We start from the raw sequence: 16,200 nt of genomic DNA, 5'->3' as shown, positions 1-16,200 counted from the left end.
AGAGAGAGACTCAGAGAGAGAGAGAGAGAGACTCAGAGAGAGAGAGAGAGACTCAGAGAGAGAGAGAGAGAGAGAGACTCAGAGAGAGAGAGAGAGACTCAGAGAGAGAGAGAGACTCAGAGAGAGAGAGAGACTCAGAGAGAGAGAGAGAGACTCAGAGAGAGACAGAGAGAGAGAGAGAGAGAGAGAGAGAGAGAGAGAGACTCAGAGAGAGAGAGAGAGAGAGAGAGAGAGACTCAGAGAGAGACAGAGAGAGAGAGAGAGAGAGAGAGAGAGAGAGAGAGACTCAGAGAGAGAGAGAGAGAGAGAGAGAGACTCAGAGAGAGAGAGACTCTCAGAGAGAGAGAGAGACAGAGACAGAGAGAGAGAGAGAGACTCTCAGAGAGAGAGAGAGAGAGAGAGAGAGAGAGAGAGAGAGAGAGAGACAGAGACAGAGACAGAGAGAGAGAGACTCAGAGAGACAGAGAGAGAGAGAGACAGACAGAGAGACAGAGAGAGAGAGACTCGGAGAGAGAGAGAGACTCGGAGAGAGAGAGACTCAGAGAGAGAGACTCCGAGAGAGAGAGAGACTCAGAGAGAGAGACTCAGAGAGAGAGAGAGAGAGAGAGAGAGACTCAGAGAGAGAGAGAGAGAGACTCAGAGAGAGAGAGAGAGAGAGAGAGAGAGAGAGAGAGAGAGACTCAGAGAGAGAGAGAGAGAGAGAGACTCAGAGAGAGACGAGAGAGAGAGAGAGAGAGAGAGAGAGAGAGAGAGACTGAGAGAGAGAGAGAGAGAGAGAGGAGAGAGAGAGAGAGAGAGAGAGAGAGAGGAGAGAGAGAGAGAGAGAGAGAGAGAGAGAGAGAGAGAGAGACTCAGAGAGAGAGACAGAGAGACTCAGAGAGAGAGAGAGAGACTCAGAGAGAGAGAGAGAGAGAGACTCAGAGAGAGAGACAGAGAGACTCAGAGAGAGAGAGAGAGACTCAGAGAGAGAGAGAGAGAGAGAGACTCAGAGAGAGAGGAGAGAGAGAGAGACTCAGAGAGAGAGAGAGAGAGACTCAGAGAGAGAGAGAGAGAGACTCAGAGAGAGAGACTCAGAGAGAGAGAGAGAGAGAGAGAGAGAGAGAGAGAGAGAGAGAGAGAGAGAGAGACAGAGACAGAGAGAGAGAGAGACTCGGAGGAGAGAGAGACTCGGAGAGAGAGATTCAGAGAGAGAGAGACTCCGAGAGAGAGAGAGATATTCAGAGAGAGACTCCGAGAGAGAGAGATATTCAGAGAGAGAGAGAGAGACTCAGAAAATCACCAGTTTCTTGGCCATGAAGGAGCAACAACATAAATTGTTGTCACCGTGCATTTTTTGTAGTTCGGCCAGAGAGCCTTCAACCAGTTGATGGAAAGGGCATTCCCCATGAACTTAAGTTCTTCGAACTGGAAAGCAAGGTTTAGGCATTTTCAGTTTGCTTCAGAGGCAAAGAAGAAAATAACACATTGGAGTAATTCCTCAGGATTCAAAAACAAGGGAAGATTCTGAGTTGTATGGCACCCACTCTTGTTCTTCCAGACAAAAAAAGTTACTTATCTGCAGAAACTATCTGTCCAGGTACACCAAACTCACCTGGACAGACCATGCCATCATCCACTTTATAATTTCAGCCCCCCCCCCCCCCCGCAACACGGCCACCAAGACGTCGTCCAACTCACTCACTGCAGCTGGAACAAAGTTTTTGAGAGCCAGTAGATTGACGCTCTTGACTCCTTCCACCCTCAGCCTGCAACCAACCGAGAACAGGCAATCACAAACTTCTCCACCTGGATCACTGATTGCGCTGACAGTAGCCCCTGCCAAGCCCAGCAGACCCACCAAATAGGCCAGTTGGTACACCACGGAACTGAACCACAAAACGCAACTGCAAGAGACTCAAAAGGAAATGGCGCACCAGCAACGAGCCCACAGACCAAGCCACCTTCAAGACTTCCCTGAACCTATACCACTAACTCCTGAAATAGGCAAAAAGGAGCGCCCTTGCCGACTGCATCAAAGCAAGTTCCAACCACAGCAAAGAACTCTTCAGAGTTCTCCAAATCCGTAGCCACCGAAATCATCCCCCTCCCGGGATCTCACACCCTGGTAAACTTTTTTCACAACAAGATCTCCACCATTTTAAAAAAATGTCGAACCCCAACGCACCACGCCAACATCCTCAGCTTTCCCGTTCCCACAGATGCAAACCACGACTGCCTGCTCACCACCTGGGATCAGCTCACCACACAAAAAAAGCCACAGCCATCATGAACTCTGACCACTCATGAGCTTCCTCGGAACTCTGACCTCACATGTTCAACCTCAGGAGCAAGACTATCGGGAGCAAGCTTATTCCCATCTTCAACGCCTCCATCTCCACAACTATCTTCCCTGAAGAATGGAAACACACTGTATTGAAAACCCTTCAAGAAACCTTTCGCCGATACCAGTGAACGAAAGAACTACAGCTCCATCTCATTACTGCCCTTTCCCACCAAAGTTTTCGAAAAGGCCTTTAACTGCCAACTCATGGAACACTACTCTTCTGGACACCTCCCAGTCCAGATTACGCACCAATGACCGCACCAAAACCGCCGTGATCGCTGCCAGACATCAGAACCCTCCTCAACTGGGGAGAAACGTCAGCCCTGATCCTCCTTGACCCCTCAGCAGCGTTTGACACCATATCCCACCAAACTCTTAAGAGGCTTCACCACATTGGAATGCAAGGAGACACCCTCAAATGGATCACCTCTTTCCTCACCGGAAGGATCCAGAGAATCGTCATACCACCTTTCACAAGGAAGGGAACATCATCTGCTGTTTCCTTCAAAGCTCATCCTCAGCTCCACACTGTTAAACAGCTACGTGGTGATCCCCCAGCCCCCCAGTCAACATCGTCAGAACCCATGGACTAAACACCCTATGCCGGTGCAGCCAGCTTATGGTCTTGCTATCTGAAGACCCTCCACCAAAATGGCCAACGCCCGTGGGTTCATGATGAGCATTGCAGACTTGATGAAAGAAGACTGCCTAAAACTCAGACAAACCAGAAGTACTGCTCTTAGGGAACACAACCTTACCTTGGAACACCTGGTGGCCACACAGACTAGGACCCTCACCCGCTCCGACAGATCATGTCCACAACCTCAGCATCATCTTGGACAGCAAGGTCACCATGAGAGGTCAGGTCAATGCAGATTCCTCCGCCTGCTTAGTCACTCTCTGCACGCTCCGCAAGATTTTAAAATGGCTCCTTGTCAAAACCAGATGTACCGTCACTCAAGCCCTACTCACCAGCCGGCTGGACTACGGCAAGGCAATCTACATAGGGATCACCCGGCACCTCCTGAACAGACTACAGACCATACAGAATTCTGCCTCCAAACTCCTCCTCAACCTCCCAAAGCGGTCCCACATCACTCCCCCCCCCCCAATCTCAAGAAGCTTCACTGCTTCCCCTTTCAGAAGAGATGACAATTCAAGATTCTGATCTACACCTACAAGGCACTACACAACCAAGGACCAGCATACATCGATTGCAGCCTGAACTTCCACCAACCCTCCAGACACCTGCGCTAAACCCCCCACATATAACACCCCCCCCCCCCCTGCCAAAGCAACAGAGGCCGCTCCTTCCATCTTGCTGCGAAGTCCTGGAACAACCTCCCCCTCCAGCTAAGGAGTAGGCCGTTGGTTTACTCACATTGAACCATTTTTAAGTGGAGTCAGCTTTGTCCCCAAACAGGAGTGCTCCATCGAAAGGAAGGTCCATTGAGATGGCCTGTACACCAGAGGAGAAAAACCAGAAGTCCGAAGCAAAGTGTGTCGCCATGAGGAGACTTAGATACCCATAGCACGAGTCACAGAACAGGCAGTGTCCAAACCAGATTTGATAATGTGGCATGATTTAATCAGACCATTTTTCACTACTTCCTGTAAGTGTGCTCTAATGTCTTACGGGATGTTATCTGCCCCATGTACCATAAGACGCAGCTGTAGAATGCTGGAGAGCCAGACAACCTGCGGAGTCTCCATCGACATGCCTCCAGTGGATAATCTGTTTGCAAGAACAGAGGGAAAGTAGTCATCGGTCTGTTTTCAGGAGCAGGAGGCTTTGATAATCAGACTTTCTTTGCACATCCATTATCAGAAAGGGGGATCCACTGGGGAAGGTAAAGAGATGGCCAAAATTTGGAAGGCTCTGGAGCCGAGTAGCGGTGTGCCCGAGAAAAGGATGGAGGCATCATTTGTCCTACAGGGACAGATTAAAACCGTGCCAGAGTTGGAGCTAAGGGCATTAGGATTATAATACTTAACCTGCAAGTATTCTTGGCATGTAGTGCTATAGATTCACATGCTGTGCATAATTCCACCATCTAGTGTTGGACTAGGAGGATTACAAGTTGTTTTTGTTCAAAGAGGTTTTCTTCGAGTCACTAGGCTGTGTGACTCCACTTCAGGGTAATACTGCGCATGGTCATTGACTCCATTGCCAGATGGTGTTTCCACAGATGGGTGAGAATGGAGTTGCAGTATGAATCAGTAATGTGATGTCCATGCGAGTAATGTAATGTAAAATATGTAAACTGGAACCTACATTTGGATTTTTGGGGAGGAGGGAGGCGCATGTGAATCTATAGCACTGCATGCCAAGAACAGATGCTTACAGGGTAATCCGTTCGAGGAATTTGTGCTGTAGATACACACGCTGTGCATAGATGGTAAAGTAGCCCCTCTCCTTCAGTAGTGGTTAACCTGTGGGCGTTGCAGTGGTTTGAAAAAGTTTAGTACAGCTTGGCCAACATTTGCTTGTTGATGGGCAAATGCATCCACACAATGTTTCGTAAATGTGGGTGGAGTAGATCATGCTGCTGCTTTACAAATATCAGTAACAGGAATGTCACCTAAAAATGCCACAGAACCACCTATTTTGCAAGTAGAGTGAGCTATAGTAGGAACAAGTAGAAGCCTTTTAACTTTGGCATAACAAGTTTGGATGCATTTCACTATCCATCTAGAAATCCCAGATTTGGAAATTGCATTTCCCATGGGGAGGTGTGAAAGCAATAAATAATTTAGTCTTTCTGAATATTTTAGTCCTGCCAATATAATACATTAAAGCTCTTTTAATGTCTAAAGTATGTAAAGTTCTTTCTACAACAGAGTAAGGTTGTGAACGAAGACAGGCAATTCTTTTGATTGATTAATATGAAAATTAGACACAACCTTTGGACGAAATTTTGTGTTTCTTCTAAGCACTACTTTGTCTCTATTAGGCTGGACAAATGGCTCTAAGGTTAATGCTTGAATCTCACTGACCCTTCTAAGTGAAGTGATAGCTATTAAAAAGGCAACCTTCCACAACAAGTATTGCAATTGACAAGAGTGCAATGGCTCAAATGGAGGCCCCATAAGTCTTGTTAGCACAATGTTTAAGTTCCACACTGGTGCAGGCAGAAGCTTCGGAGGTATGATTCTTTTAAGTCTTTCCATAAAAGCTTTAATAACAGACATTTAAAAAACAAAAAAGTGCAGTCTATTTTGTTAACATGCTGCAATAGCTGGCAAGTGTAATTGTGTTGAAGTATAAGCTAAACCTGTGGTCTGCATATGCAGTAAGTATTGTCTGTACTTGTGCATTTAGGGGTTTAACTTTGTTGATGGAAGTTTAACAATACTTTTCCATTTAGCTGCATAACAATGTCTGGTGGTAGATTAGCGAGCTTCAAGAATATCCATACATTGGTGTGGTAAATTTAAGTACCCCAATTCTAAGAATTTAGGAGCCATATCACAAGATTCATCACCTTGGGATTGGGTTGTCTTAGTGCATCTTTGATCTGTGAGAGAAGGTCTGGGTTGGGGTGAAGCTTTTCGTGTGGGACTAGGAAGAGCTCCAATACTGCTGAAAATCATGGTTGGTGAGCCCATGTTGGTGCTACGAGTATCATTGTGATTTTTCTGAACACTAATGGAAGTAGGAGGGGAGGAAAAGCGCAGGTAAATATCCCTGACCAGTTAATTCATAGAGCATTGCCCTTGGATTGGTTGTGTGGGTACCTGCTTGTAAAGTTAGGGAATTTTGAATTTTCTGGGGTTGCAAACAAATCGATTTGTGGAAATCCCCATCTTTGAAAGTATGGTAGGTGGGCTTTGGGGTAGTGTTCCCATTTATGGACTTGTTGCTGTGTCCAGCTTAGAAGGTCTGCAAATTGATTGCTTGCTTACGTTCACATATATACTCAGTGTGCGGCTATAATGCGTGGTATTCATACCTTTGAGTGGTAGATCTTGTGCCCCCCCCCCCCCTCTTTGAGCATTAGATAGGGTTTCAAAAAGGAAAGCTCTATTGTGTCTTTATATATACTTGATGGAAAGCTGCTGTCCTTGCTATTAAATCTTGATATGCAGAGGCATCATCAGGTGTTGATGGCCGTATGAGATAAAGATCTGGGTTTATGTCTCCTTCTGGCTCAATATCATAATTATCCCAAGCATCCCAGGGTGTATGTCTTGTGGCAAATCATCTTCAATAATGGGTGAGCAGAGACGGAGGAGGTTTTGGTTTCCGTGCCATTGTGCTCTGCTCCAAGGAACCATGCTTTTATTTTGGTGCTGAAAGCAAAGACCAAGGTGTTAAGGGCCCCGATTTGGAGGAGGTGGAGCCCCTGCGGTTAGCCGAACTTTGAGCCGAGCCTGAGGGCAAGGCTTCTGAGCCAGTTTTTCTGCTAGCGTCCGGGCCTTTTTGCAGTGGCGGACCAGAATTAGTCTTTTCGGACGGTGCCGATATTTTGGGCTCAGTCTGATGCTTTTTGTGCCGGCTGGAGGGTGGCCAAATCTTTTTGAAATCAGAATCATGTATCTATAGGGCAGCTGAAGCTTCCTCCTAGTCTTTTTGTTGACGAAAATATCTGTTACATTGTTCTGGTTTCCGCTGCATCTCCTGGCATCCGGTCTGCCGATCTCAAAGTTTATCAATCAAAATGAGTTACGAGCTTCACAGCTTTCCTCTTCATCAGGCGAGAGGCATAGATTACAGACAGAACGCTGCTCGGTGTGAGGATATTTAGAATGACAATAAGGACAGAAAATGAACGGTGTGTGTTCAATTAGCAGGTCATTCTCTGATAAGGTCATTGAAGTGAAAGAGGCCGGGCGCAGCCCATGGCGTAGCCCGTAGTACAAGGTGAGCCAAATACCTGCGATGCAGAAGGGCAATGGCTCAGAACAGTAAATCCAGCTACATGATCGAGACAATACCGCAGACTGAGAATCTACTAGCTAACCAAAGGGAGCCTGAAAATATCAAATCTGAGCACAAGAGATCACATCTGAACCAGTCGGCGGAAAAAAAACCAATCTGGCAATGGAGTCTATGACCAAGCGCAGTATTACCAAGAGGAGTCGTCACACAGCCTGGTGACTGGAAGAAACTTCTTGGAACAAAAACAACTTTTAATCATCCCAGCCCAACACTAGATGGCGGACTTATGCACAACATGCATATCTACAGCACACATGCCTCGACAAGGATAGTCAGTCATTAATGCACCATGGGCCTCAAGGGTGTTGCAGCCCCTGCAGTGGACAAAGACGCTATACATAGTGTTGAAGAATACTGCTGCGTCCGAGCCTGCAGTCAGGAACTCCAGGTACATAGTAATCCAATTCTGGTGTTCTGGGAATGATAGGCCAAGCTGAAGTCATGCCTGTGGAGGAGCTGAGGAGATGATAGCGCTGGGGTGGGTCCTGTGGAGTCACTGTTGCTGGATTGCTTGTAGGATCTGCTGGCTTCATGACTACCAATTCCTGTTCAGAGGATAAAGATTGTGTGGGGACGGAGGGTGACTTACCTTCCTGATGCTTCTTATGCTTCCTTTGTTCCCGTGAAGAGTGCGAGTGCAGTGATATGGAGGGTGGTCTTGGTCAACGACTGCTGCGACTGTCATCACTGACCCAGGCCATGTGTTCTTTAATAGCCTTCCAGTGCATGCTCAGGCAAGAGTTGCAGGTGCGGGAATTGTGGTCTGACCAACGACAGAGGCACAATGAATGGAGGTCAGTTATTGACATCTGTCCCTCACAATTCCTTCAAAGCCTGAAGCTCGAATGCTTCAGGAGACATTTACTGTACTTGTAGATTTTTTTTTTTTTTTTACAAGGCAAACACCCCCCTCCCGCCCAAGAGATAGCAAGCGTCAGACCTGCAAAGGCACAGAAAAAAGACCAGACGTCACAGCACCAGAGGGGGCGGCATTATACTGCTTCAATGAAGTCACCTGACACTATATCTGGCATAAATACAAAGCCAGAGCCTCTCTACAGGCGATGAGTGTTTTGGATGGGATTACCCTACAGGTGAGGAATCTGCAGCTAGAAGTTTCCATTAGAAGTTGCTTGCTGCTCAATTGTATCAGAGTTCTGCAGCTCGGGCAACAGAAAGCTATGACCGATTGCTTTCTAGAGGCAAAGGCTAAATTGTCAGAGTATCCCTCATCTGTCTACCCCCACCCCACAGTTCAGTGCTTATCCATGGGCACTTTCGTTCCCCTACTGATGAATTGGTTAAAATGCTATGTGGCAGCAGGATTTACTAAAAGGGGACATCTAAAACATATTCCTTTCATCACCAGTCTAAGTTAAGATAACTCATTTGAGACTTTGTTCCAATTTCCTGACAACCAATGCCATTGGTCCTCTAGAAACTGTCTGAAGCAGTGATAAGTGAAGTTAGAATATTACTTCAGTATGAGACATACTCCTCCTCCAAATTTGTAGTGTAGTTATAATGCCTGGGTCCATGAGACTGGCAGAGAGTAGACTTATCAGATTGTTGGGTGTGGTCTCAGGGTACTATGGTAGATAAGTCTGCTCTCCAAAGATCTTAAGAAAACACATGATCCTGCCCCATGTACTGAATGTCTAGACCAATGTCCTGATGAATGCAGATAGCTGACCGATTCTGTACTACTTTGGATCTGGCTTCGCAACCAATCACTGAAGCAAGGAGTGATTAAGATGCCTACACTGAAAACACTTTAACTATACAAAACCGTGATGGACGGAATGCTTTCATTAATCTCAGCCACTAGTAATCACTCACGGCGCTAGAACTGCCATGCATTTCGAAAATAGTTGAGGGGTATAGTCGAGTCTCAAAGGAATGATTATGGATACATTTCATTTGTAGCCCACTTTGAATCTTTACAGGTGGGGGTGTGAAAAGGAGCAGAGCTAGTCTCTCTAACGTAGATCACTGAGTTTTTTGTATATGGTTGTGAAAATGAGCATAGCCAGTCTCCCTAATGTAGATAAGTAAAAATCTGGTAAAGCATTTATAGTCAGCATTTCTATTGACCAACTTGTTTGCAACTTTGAAATATAGAATTAGAAGATATTCTGGTACCCTGCATGGAGTACAGGCATGTTTCCCTGCTCAGAGTGCCCAACTAAGGGTATCTGGCATTTTTCTTTTTTACCCTGGCATCATGATAATCTAGCAAGTGTGTAGAGGCCTGTTCCTTGACAGGACGAAGGTCCTGGACAAGTCTTGTGACCTGGAGGGGAGCACCAAGCATGTCCTTGTGGACAGTGGGCTACTGTCCCCATCATTGATTCACCAGACTGGTGGTGGAAGAGTACTGTGTTTTGTGAATCCTTAGCTGTGACCAGACCCATTTATCTGTGTCACTAGAGTGGAGGCCTAGTTCCACTTCTATGTGCTCACCTGACTGCTAGTGCTGATATCCCAAGTGTGTGTATGTTTTGCATAGCTATGGGATAGTGTGTGTATGTATAGGTTTTGCATAGTTATGGGATAGTGTGAGTGTGTATATGTTTTGCATGGTTATGGGAGACTGTGTGTATGTGTATGTGTATGTATGTTTTGCGCGCGTATACATTTTGGCGCGCGTATGCGTTTTGTGCGCGCGTATGCGTTTTGTGCACGCGTATGTTGTGTGTGCATGCGCGTGCGTATGCGCATGTGCGTGTATGTATGTGCGTGTGTCTCAAAGAAATTAGGCCCATGGGCTCAATTTTTGATACACCAGGGCCGACCATTTGCAGAAGATGCAAGGGAGGTTGTTATCACAGCTGGTGGAAGGGTATTGCTGACTTTACTGAAGTAGGAGGGAGGAAACCTAAACACTGAAGAGAGAGGAGAGAAGGCTCCAATAGAAATTCAATTAAGCCATTTGGGGATGGTAAGGGTGATGGGTGAGACTGCAGACTGTTGCTTAAAGTAAAGGGGACCCTTTAGGTCAGGTCCAGCTTTTTGTTCTTTCCTGATCACTCAGTTTGGCTAATGGCAATCAGGTGATAAAACCTCACACCACTTTGTGCCTCTTATTAGAGCTCCAGACCAGAGACTACCCTGTTGAGGCAGGTATCCTGCTACACCAAGGCTGCTTCTAGATTGCAGCCCAGACTACACCTGAAAGGAGCACCATCCAAACCTAGTTCTGAAGATGCAGACCGTGGATACACATCTCCTGTGTGATTCTGCTGTATAAAAGTGGGCTTCCCCACTGGCTGTTGATTCCCAAGTTCCTCTAGGGCCAAGGAAGGGAGTGCTCTTCAAGGTACTCGGAAGACTGCTATGCAACAAGAGCTGGTGTCAGACTAAAACAGTTTCCCAGAGGTAAGGGGACACCATCCAAGTCTGACCTCTTCCTGGAAGAGCTGTATAACTGACCTGCAGCGCCTAGAAGCCTGCATGCTAGGAAAGGTAAGGAGCCAGCCACACCTGCAGGAGGAATGCTGGTCCAGGAGGAGTGAGGTGTAGCATGTCCCAGGTGAGTAACGATGAGAGGAAGAGGACTGCGGAGAGAAATCTGTAGCTCATGGCGTCTATGGGTATACAGACTGTCTCGAGCAGATCCTGGCAGGAACCATATAGACTCAATGATTGATGACGGAGGCCCAGATAGGTTTGTGCTCCAGAGCCAAAATCCAGCCTGTGTGAGGCAGTATCATTAACAGATCAGCCTGTGCATGGCTGTATCGCCATCAGAATAGCAGCATGTGCGTGGCCTCCATCAAAGGAGAGGCATGCACATGGCTGTCACCAACAGATGAACAACCAGTGCGTTGCTGCACCAGGCACGGACAAGCTGCCTAGTCTTGGCTGTACAGTGCCCAAAGGATTCAGCCCCTGTGGAGCTAAACCGGTTCACACCATAATCAAGCCTTCACCTGGGACCATTGCTCCAGACTCTGTAGCTGCCCAGAGACCATGGTAAAGCAGTACTGCTGGATCAGAGGTAGCTAGGCGGTCACCTCAAACAGTGTGGGGTTCCCATCTGGAGCTTACAGCCACTTTCCAAACGTGGGAGAAGGGTGAACTATGAGACTGCACACAAGCAAGTTAGAGAGGAGTCTTACATATGGCTTACTAGCCACCAGAAAAAGGGGCGGGGGGGGGGGGGGGGGGGGGGTGAACACCGGAAAAAAAAGGAACAACCTTGCCCAACAGTGTCAACACTAAATTGTGCTGCGTTTGTATTCATGTGTGGCATTTTCTCCTAGTGTGCATTAAAGTACTTTTCTTACTTGGAAAAAAGGACTGGGCTGGAATTTAATTGTACCGCTGTGCGATATTTTAGCTCTGAGCTCGAGCACCACCCAAACAAACTCTGAGAAGCAGTTACAGCTTGGCATTGCTACCACTGATTCAAGTACTGATGGGATTGTACTTGGCCCAGTTTGCAGAGTTATAGTAGGGCAGGGCAGGACATGACCTGGAACAGTGGTATAATACCCCACCCAGATGGATGAAGTGACCAACCCCTGCTTTCCCATACCCACACAGGCCCTCCCGCACGAAGTGGGGGGGAGGGGGGGGGGGAGGATGGTTACAGTTTGTAATAGATGCTTTATACAGTTTGGTTTACAGTCACATTTTATATGACCAATATATTGAATCTTTCAAGAAAACATAGTATTCTCCAACCCCTCAGCTGCAACAAACATTAAAACCTCACAGTAACTCTGCGAAAACCTTGCAAACCTATCCACGACAAGATAGCCAACATCTACAGAAACTATAAACCCCAACCCAAGGCCAATGACCTCTTCTAGCAACACAACCCCGCTACCACCACAGTCCCCCAACTAACTAAATGGAGCCAGCTCGCCCCAGAGTACACCGCCTGCATCATGAACACTGCCCACTCTGGGGCCCCAACCGACCCATGCCCTACCCACATCTTCAACCTAGGCGAAGCCAGACTCAGTCATGTACTCATCACCTTGTTCAACACCTCAATTCCTGCTCCCGGACAAAATATTAGAGAAAAAAAAAAAAACATTAACCAACAACTCTCCTCACATCTGGAACGGAACCTCCTATTCTACTCCTCCCAATCAGGATTCTGCAGCAACCACAGCACCAAGACAGCCCTCATCGTGGCAACTGAGGACATTAAAGCCCTACTCGACTAAGTAGACTGGTCTATTCCTCCTAGACCTCTCGGCAGCCTTCTTACTCAGCCCCTTGCCCTTCATACTTATATGACATTTATGGCAAGCACTGCCAAAACCCACGGTCTCATCATATCAAACAGCAAGAATACACAAATCATCCTCTCCGAAGACACCACAAACAACAAGACCAACTTCCACAGTTGCATAACAGACGTCACCAACTGGATGAAGGATAACTGCCTAATGGACAAGACAGAGGGAATCATTTTTGGAAACAAAAGCTCCCCATTGGATGCATCCTGGTGGCCCTCAGAACTCTGACCTACTCCTATGCCCACTGACCACGCCAGGAACCTAGACGTCATTCTGAACAAGCTAACCATGATGACTCAGGTCAACTCTTGTCTCCTCCTCCTACTTATTCATCCTTCCCATGCTTTGTAAGATATTCTAATGGCTACCCCAAAGCTCAAGACACACCAACCAGGCATTCATCTCCAACTGACTGGACTCCGGCAACACTACACAGGGATCACAGCTCACCTCCGATGACCACAGACCACACAGAAGGCCGCAGTCAATCTCTTCCTGGATCACCCTAGACCAACCCACATCACCCCCTACCTTCGGGAACTCCACTGACTCCCTGTACAGAAATGATGACAGTTCAGGCTCTTGACCCATGCATAAAAGGCCCTACACAACTGTGGACCGGCCTACTTGAACCACCGCCTAAACGTCCATCAGACACCTTTGCCCTGCATCCCTTTCTCTAACCCTCACCCCCCCCCCACATCTGAGGTAGCAGATGTGGAGGTAACTCCTCCTACCAATCAGCAAAGAAATGGTACGAGCTACCCATTCAGCTTCAGACCTCCCAATCTCTTCCAGAGTTCCGAAAGTCCCTGAAGACCTGGCTATTTTACTGTACCCTGACTGCGCTTAGATATCATTAATGACAAGAAGTGCTCTATAAACCTACTGATCTATTGAAAAAGAATCCCAAAATGTTAAAGGAAAATGTGTTGCCTCTTCTACAGTTCTTTTTCAAAGTTATTTTCAAGACTGGAAATGTGGTGCGGTTTGTTCAGGGAACTCCACCTGTGACTAGAGCCATCTTAGTTATGGATTTGGAGAACATTAGGATGGAGAGAAGAAATTAGAGAGTAGGGGGAGAAGGAGAGTTTCCATTTTTCAAGGACAAATTATTTGTTTTTCAAGAATTTATTACACTTATCTGGACATAGTAGTAGCTTTTGACTGCACAAGGCTTTATTTTCCCATAACTGGTCCTTTGTACACAGTTCTTTTAATAGGTAATGGAATGATATAAAATTAGCATGTTACAGTGCAAGTCAAACAAGGTACGAGTGAAGGACACATTTATTCTTGAACAGGTATACAGAGTGTCAATTTACATTAAAATATTACTGGGTTGAAGGAATGTCTGAAATGCAAGTAATACTCACTTCAGTTGTTGAATGTCGGAAGGCATTGAAGAAAAACACCACAGTTAGGACTGTTAATGACTAAACATTGTTGGTTTAGGACTGGACCTGAAACATGCACTAACATTACCACAACCAAAAGATGGTGGTTAGTGTCGCATTAAAATAAAAATAGTTCTATACAATATGTTCATTTGGTCATGTGCTATTTACAGCTTTTACAAAAACACACAGAAGTTGGTTATTTCTCTAGATCTGGTTAAAACAGGCCAGCAAAGTAACACACAAAATGTATGGCTGATTATTAGTGCCTGAACTGTACAAAATACAGATTAATGATGCAGTGCAGAAGTTTCAGCATACATTCCAAACGACCTGTTATAGGAGAGACTTGAAAAACAAATAAGGAACTTGGGTGATAAAGCAATCTAAAGTTAAAACAAGACATACATTTAGCTCTGTCCATTAAAAGGTTTTATTATTTTTTTTTTAAACTAGGTTGTGAAGTACCCCATGAAACGGGAAACACTGGCAAAACAATGTCCGTCACAATAAAATACATTAGACATTTAAATAAATAACCTTAAAATCTATTGGGGTGGAGACGTAGCTGAACAGGGATTTTTCTGCACAAGCAAGAATAGGCATACCTCTTACAGACTGGTGTAAACAGCACAGTCAAACATTTGAAATGAGGGTGGGGAAACAAAAATACTGACTGAGGTAGCAGTACTCTGCTGACTGCAGAAAAACTGGCTTACGAATAAAAAAAAACGAAACCGTTAACAGACGGCATAATAATGACAGGAAATCAAATTTCAATCAGATACCCATGCAGAACAGCTCATGCTTTAGTTTCAGAAAAAACAATTTAGTCTTCTGCCAATCCTTTTGTTAATATATCCATAGCCTTAACTTTTTTTTTTTTTTACAAGGATGAATAGACAAACAGAACACTGTACATGCTTTTTCATCTACAAAACAAAATCTGCATAAAATAGTGTTAGTTTTCTGTACATTTCAATGGACACTTGTATAAAAAAGGAAAATGCTGCCTCCCACTTGCATCAGACAAACTAAACAAAAATCTACAAACCTCCCTCACCAGTAATATGTTCTTGTGAAAAACTCAGCAGAAATAGACAGTTGCTTTAAACAATAAAAAAAATTGGTTAAGTTAAACATTTTCCTTTTGTAAAACTGTCAGTCAAGACCAAAACATTTCAGCAAGGTTAGTGTCGGTGCTGTAAAGCCAGATACACAATGGCAAGGTAATGAACACAAACGGCCAGGAAATCCCTTCGGTGCATGCGGCAAAAGAACACGGTTTGGTGGCAGGCTTTTCACACTCTTTACCAGGTTCCAGGTAGTTACGGGCAATGAATTTAAGTGTCTCATCCAGCAGAATAACCGGCAACGAGATTTTCAGCACCATCAACCACTGTATTAAGTTCAAGGGAGTAATCTGGAAGATGAGCTAAAAACAAAAAAAATAAAAACACATTTATTCTTTGAACTAATTAATGTCAAAAACACAAAAGAGCTGTAGATACCAATTTTATAGTAGAAAATCAATTTCAAAAGTTAACAAAACTGGTATTAACTTACTGGTAGTGGTTCTACATAAAGGATAAGAAAATGGAGTGACATTGATAAACAAATTGAGCCAAGAAGCCAGATATTCTCCCATGGAGGCATCCGTATCAACGATTGGTTTTCAGACAAACTGCAAAAAGAAGAAAACTTTTTTTAAACGACACAGGGTAACTGCTGAGGTTTCCTAGAAGCACAGATAACATACTTAACAAATCCAAATTAAAATCCACCGATTCCAAAAGTCATGCAGATATTTGACTGGTATTTCTGTCAATTGGAGCAGTACAGGACATGTCTTAGTTGCAATAACATGTGCAACTGAAAATGCACAACTATTTTACAATGAACACCAAGTGCCTATAAAAGGTTAACAAGGATACAATTACGTTGACATACTGAATGCAGATGCGCAACCTACAATTTAACGAGCGATTTAATTATAAATGCATTAGTATTGTCAAACAGCACTTTTCTGATTAATTGTTCATTTCGAAGACTAAGCACACATTCAAGTAGCTACCAGAGTAAAGTACAGAGGAAAGCTAAAACCACAACAAAACGGTGATAACAGTGAAACTGGCTACAGAGGGGTGAATGACAGCCAAAAGTGAACCTTACATAGCCCACTGAAATACTGTAAACTGCATGCAAGATGTATGTGGTTCCAGCCTCTAGGTGGCACACCGAAGAACTATTCTCCCAATATGGGGTAAAAAGTGCATTGCAAGC

At 45.2% G+C, this 16,200-nt stretch overlaps 1 protein-coding gene across 2 annotated transcripts in view; it reads right to left on the bottom strand.

The window, feature by feature from the left end:
* The window catches only part of ATP2A2 (ATPase sarcoplasmic/endoplasmic reticulum Ca2+ transporting 2), a 246,589-nt gene that overhangs the window by 29,851 nt on the left and 200,538 nt on the right, over positions 1–16,200 (bottom strand). The window contains exons 19-20 of one of the 2 annotated variants that reach the window (XM_085634330.1): positions 15,484–15,601; positions 15,232–15,352 (exon numbers count right to left, since the gene is read on the bottom strand). In XM_085634330.1, the coding sequence (XP_085490456.1) occupies positions 15,232–15,352; positions 15,484–15,601 (239 nt within the window). Of the gene's footprint in view, positions 1–13,677; positions 15,353–15,483; positions 15,602–16,200 lie in introns of those variants that run through there. The other variant, XM_085634329.1, reaches the window with a different exon arrangement.

This window comes from Triturus cristatus, chromosome 11 (assembly GCF_964204655.1).
Source record: "Triturus cristatus chromosome 11, aTriCri1.1, whole genome shotgun sequence".
NCBI classification, from domain to species: Eukaryota; Metazoa; Chordata; class Amphibia; order Caudata; family Salamandridae; genus Triturus; species Triturus cristatus.
The sequence above is the reverse complement of the archived record's forward strand: the minus strand, read 5'-3'. Positions and strand labels throughout refer to the sequence as shown.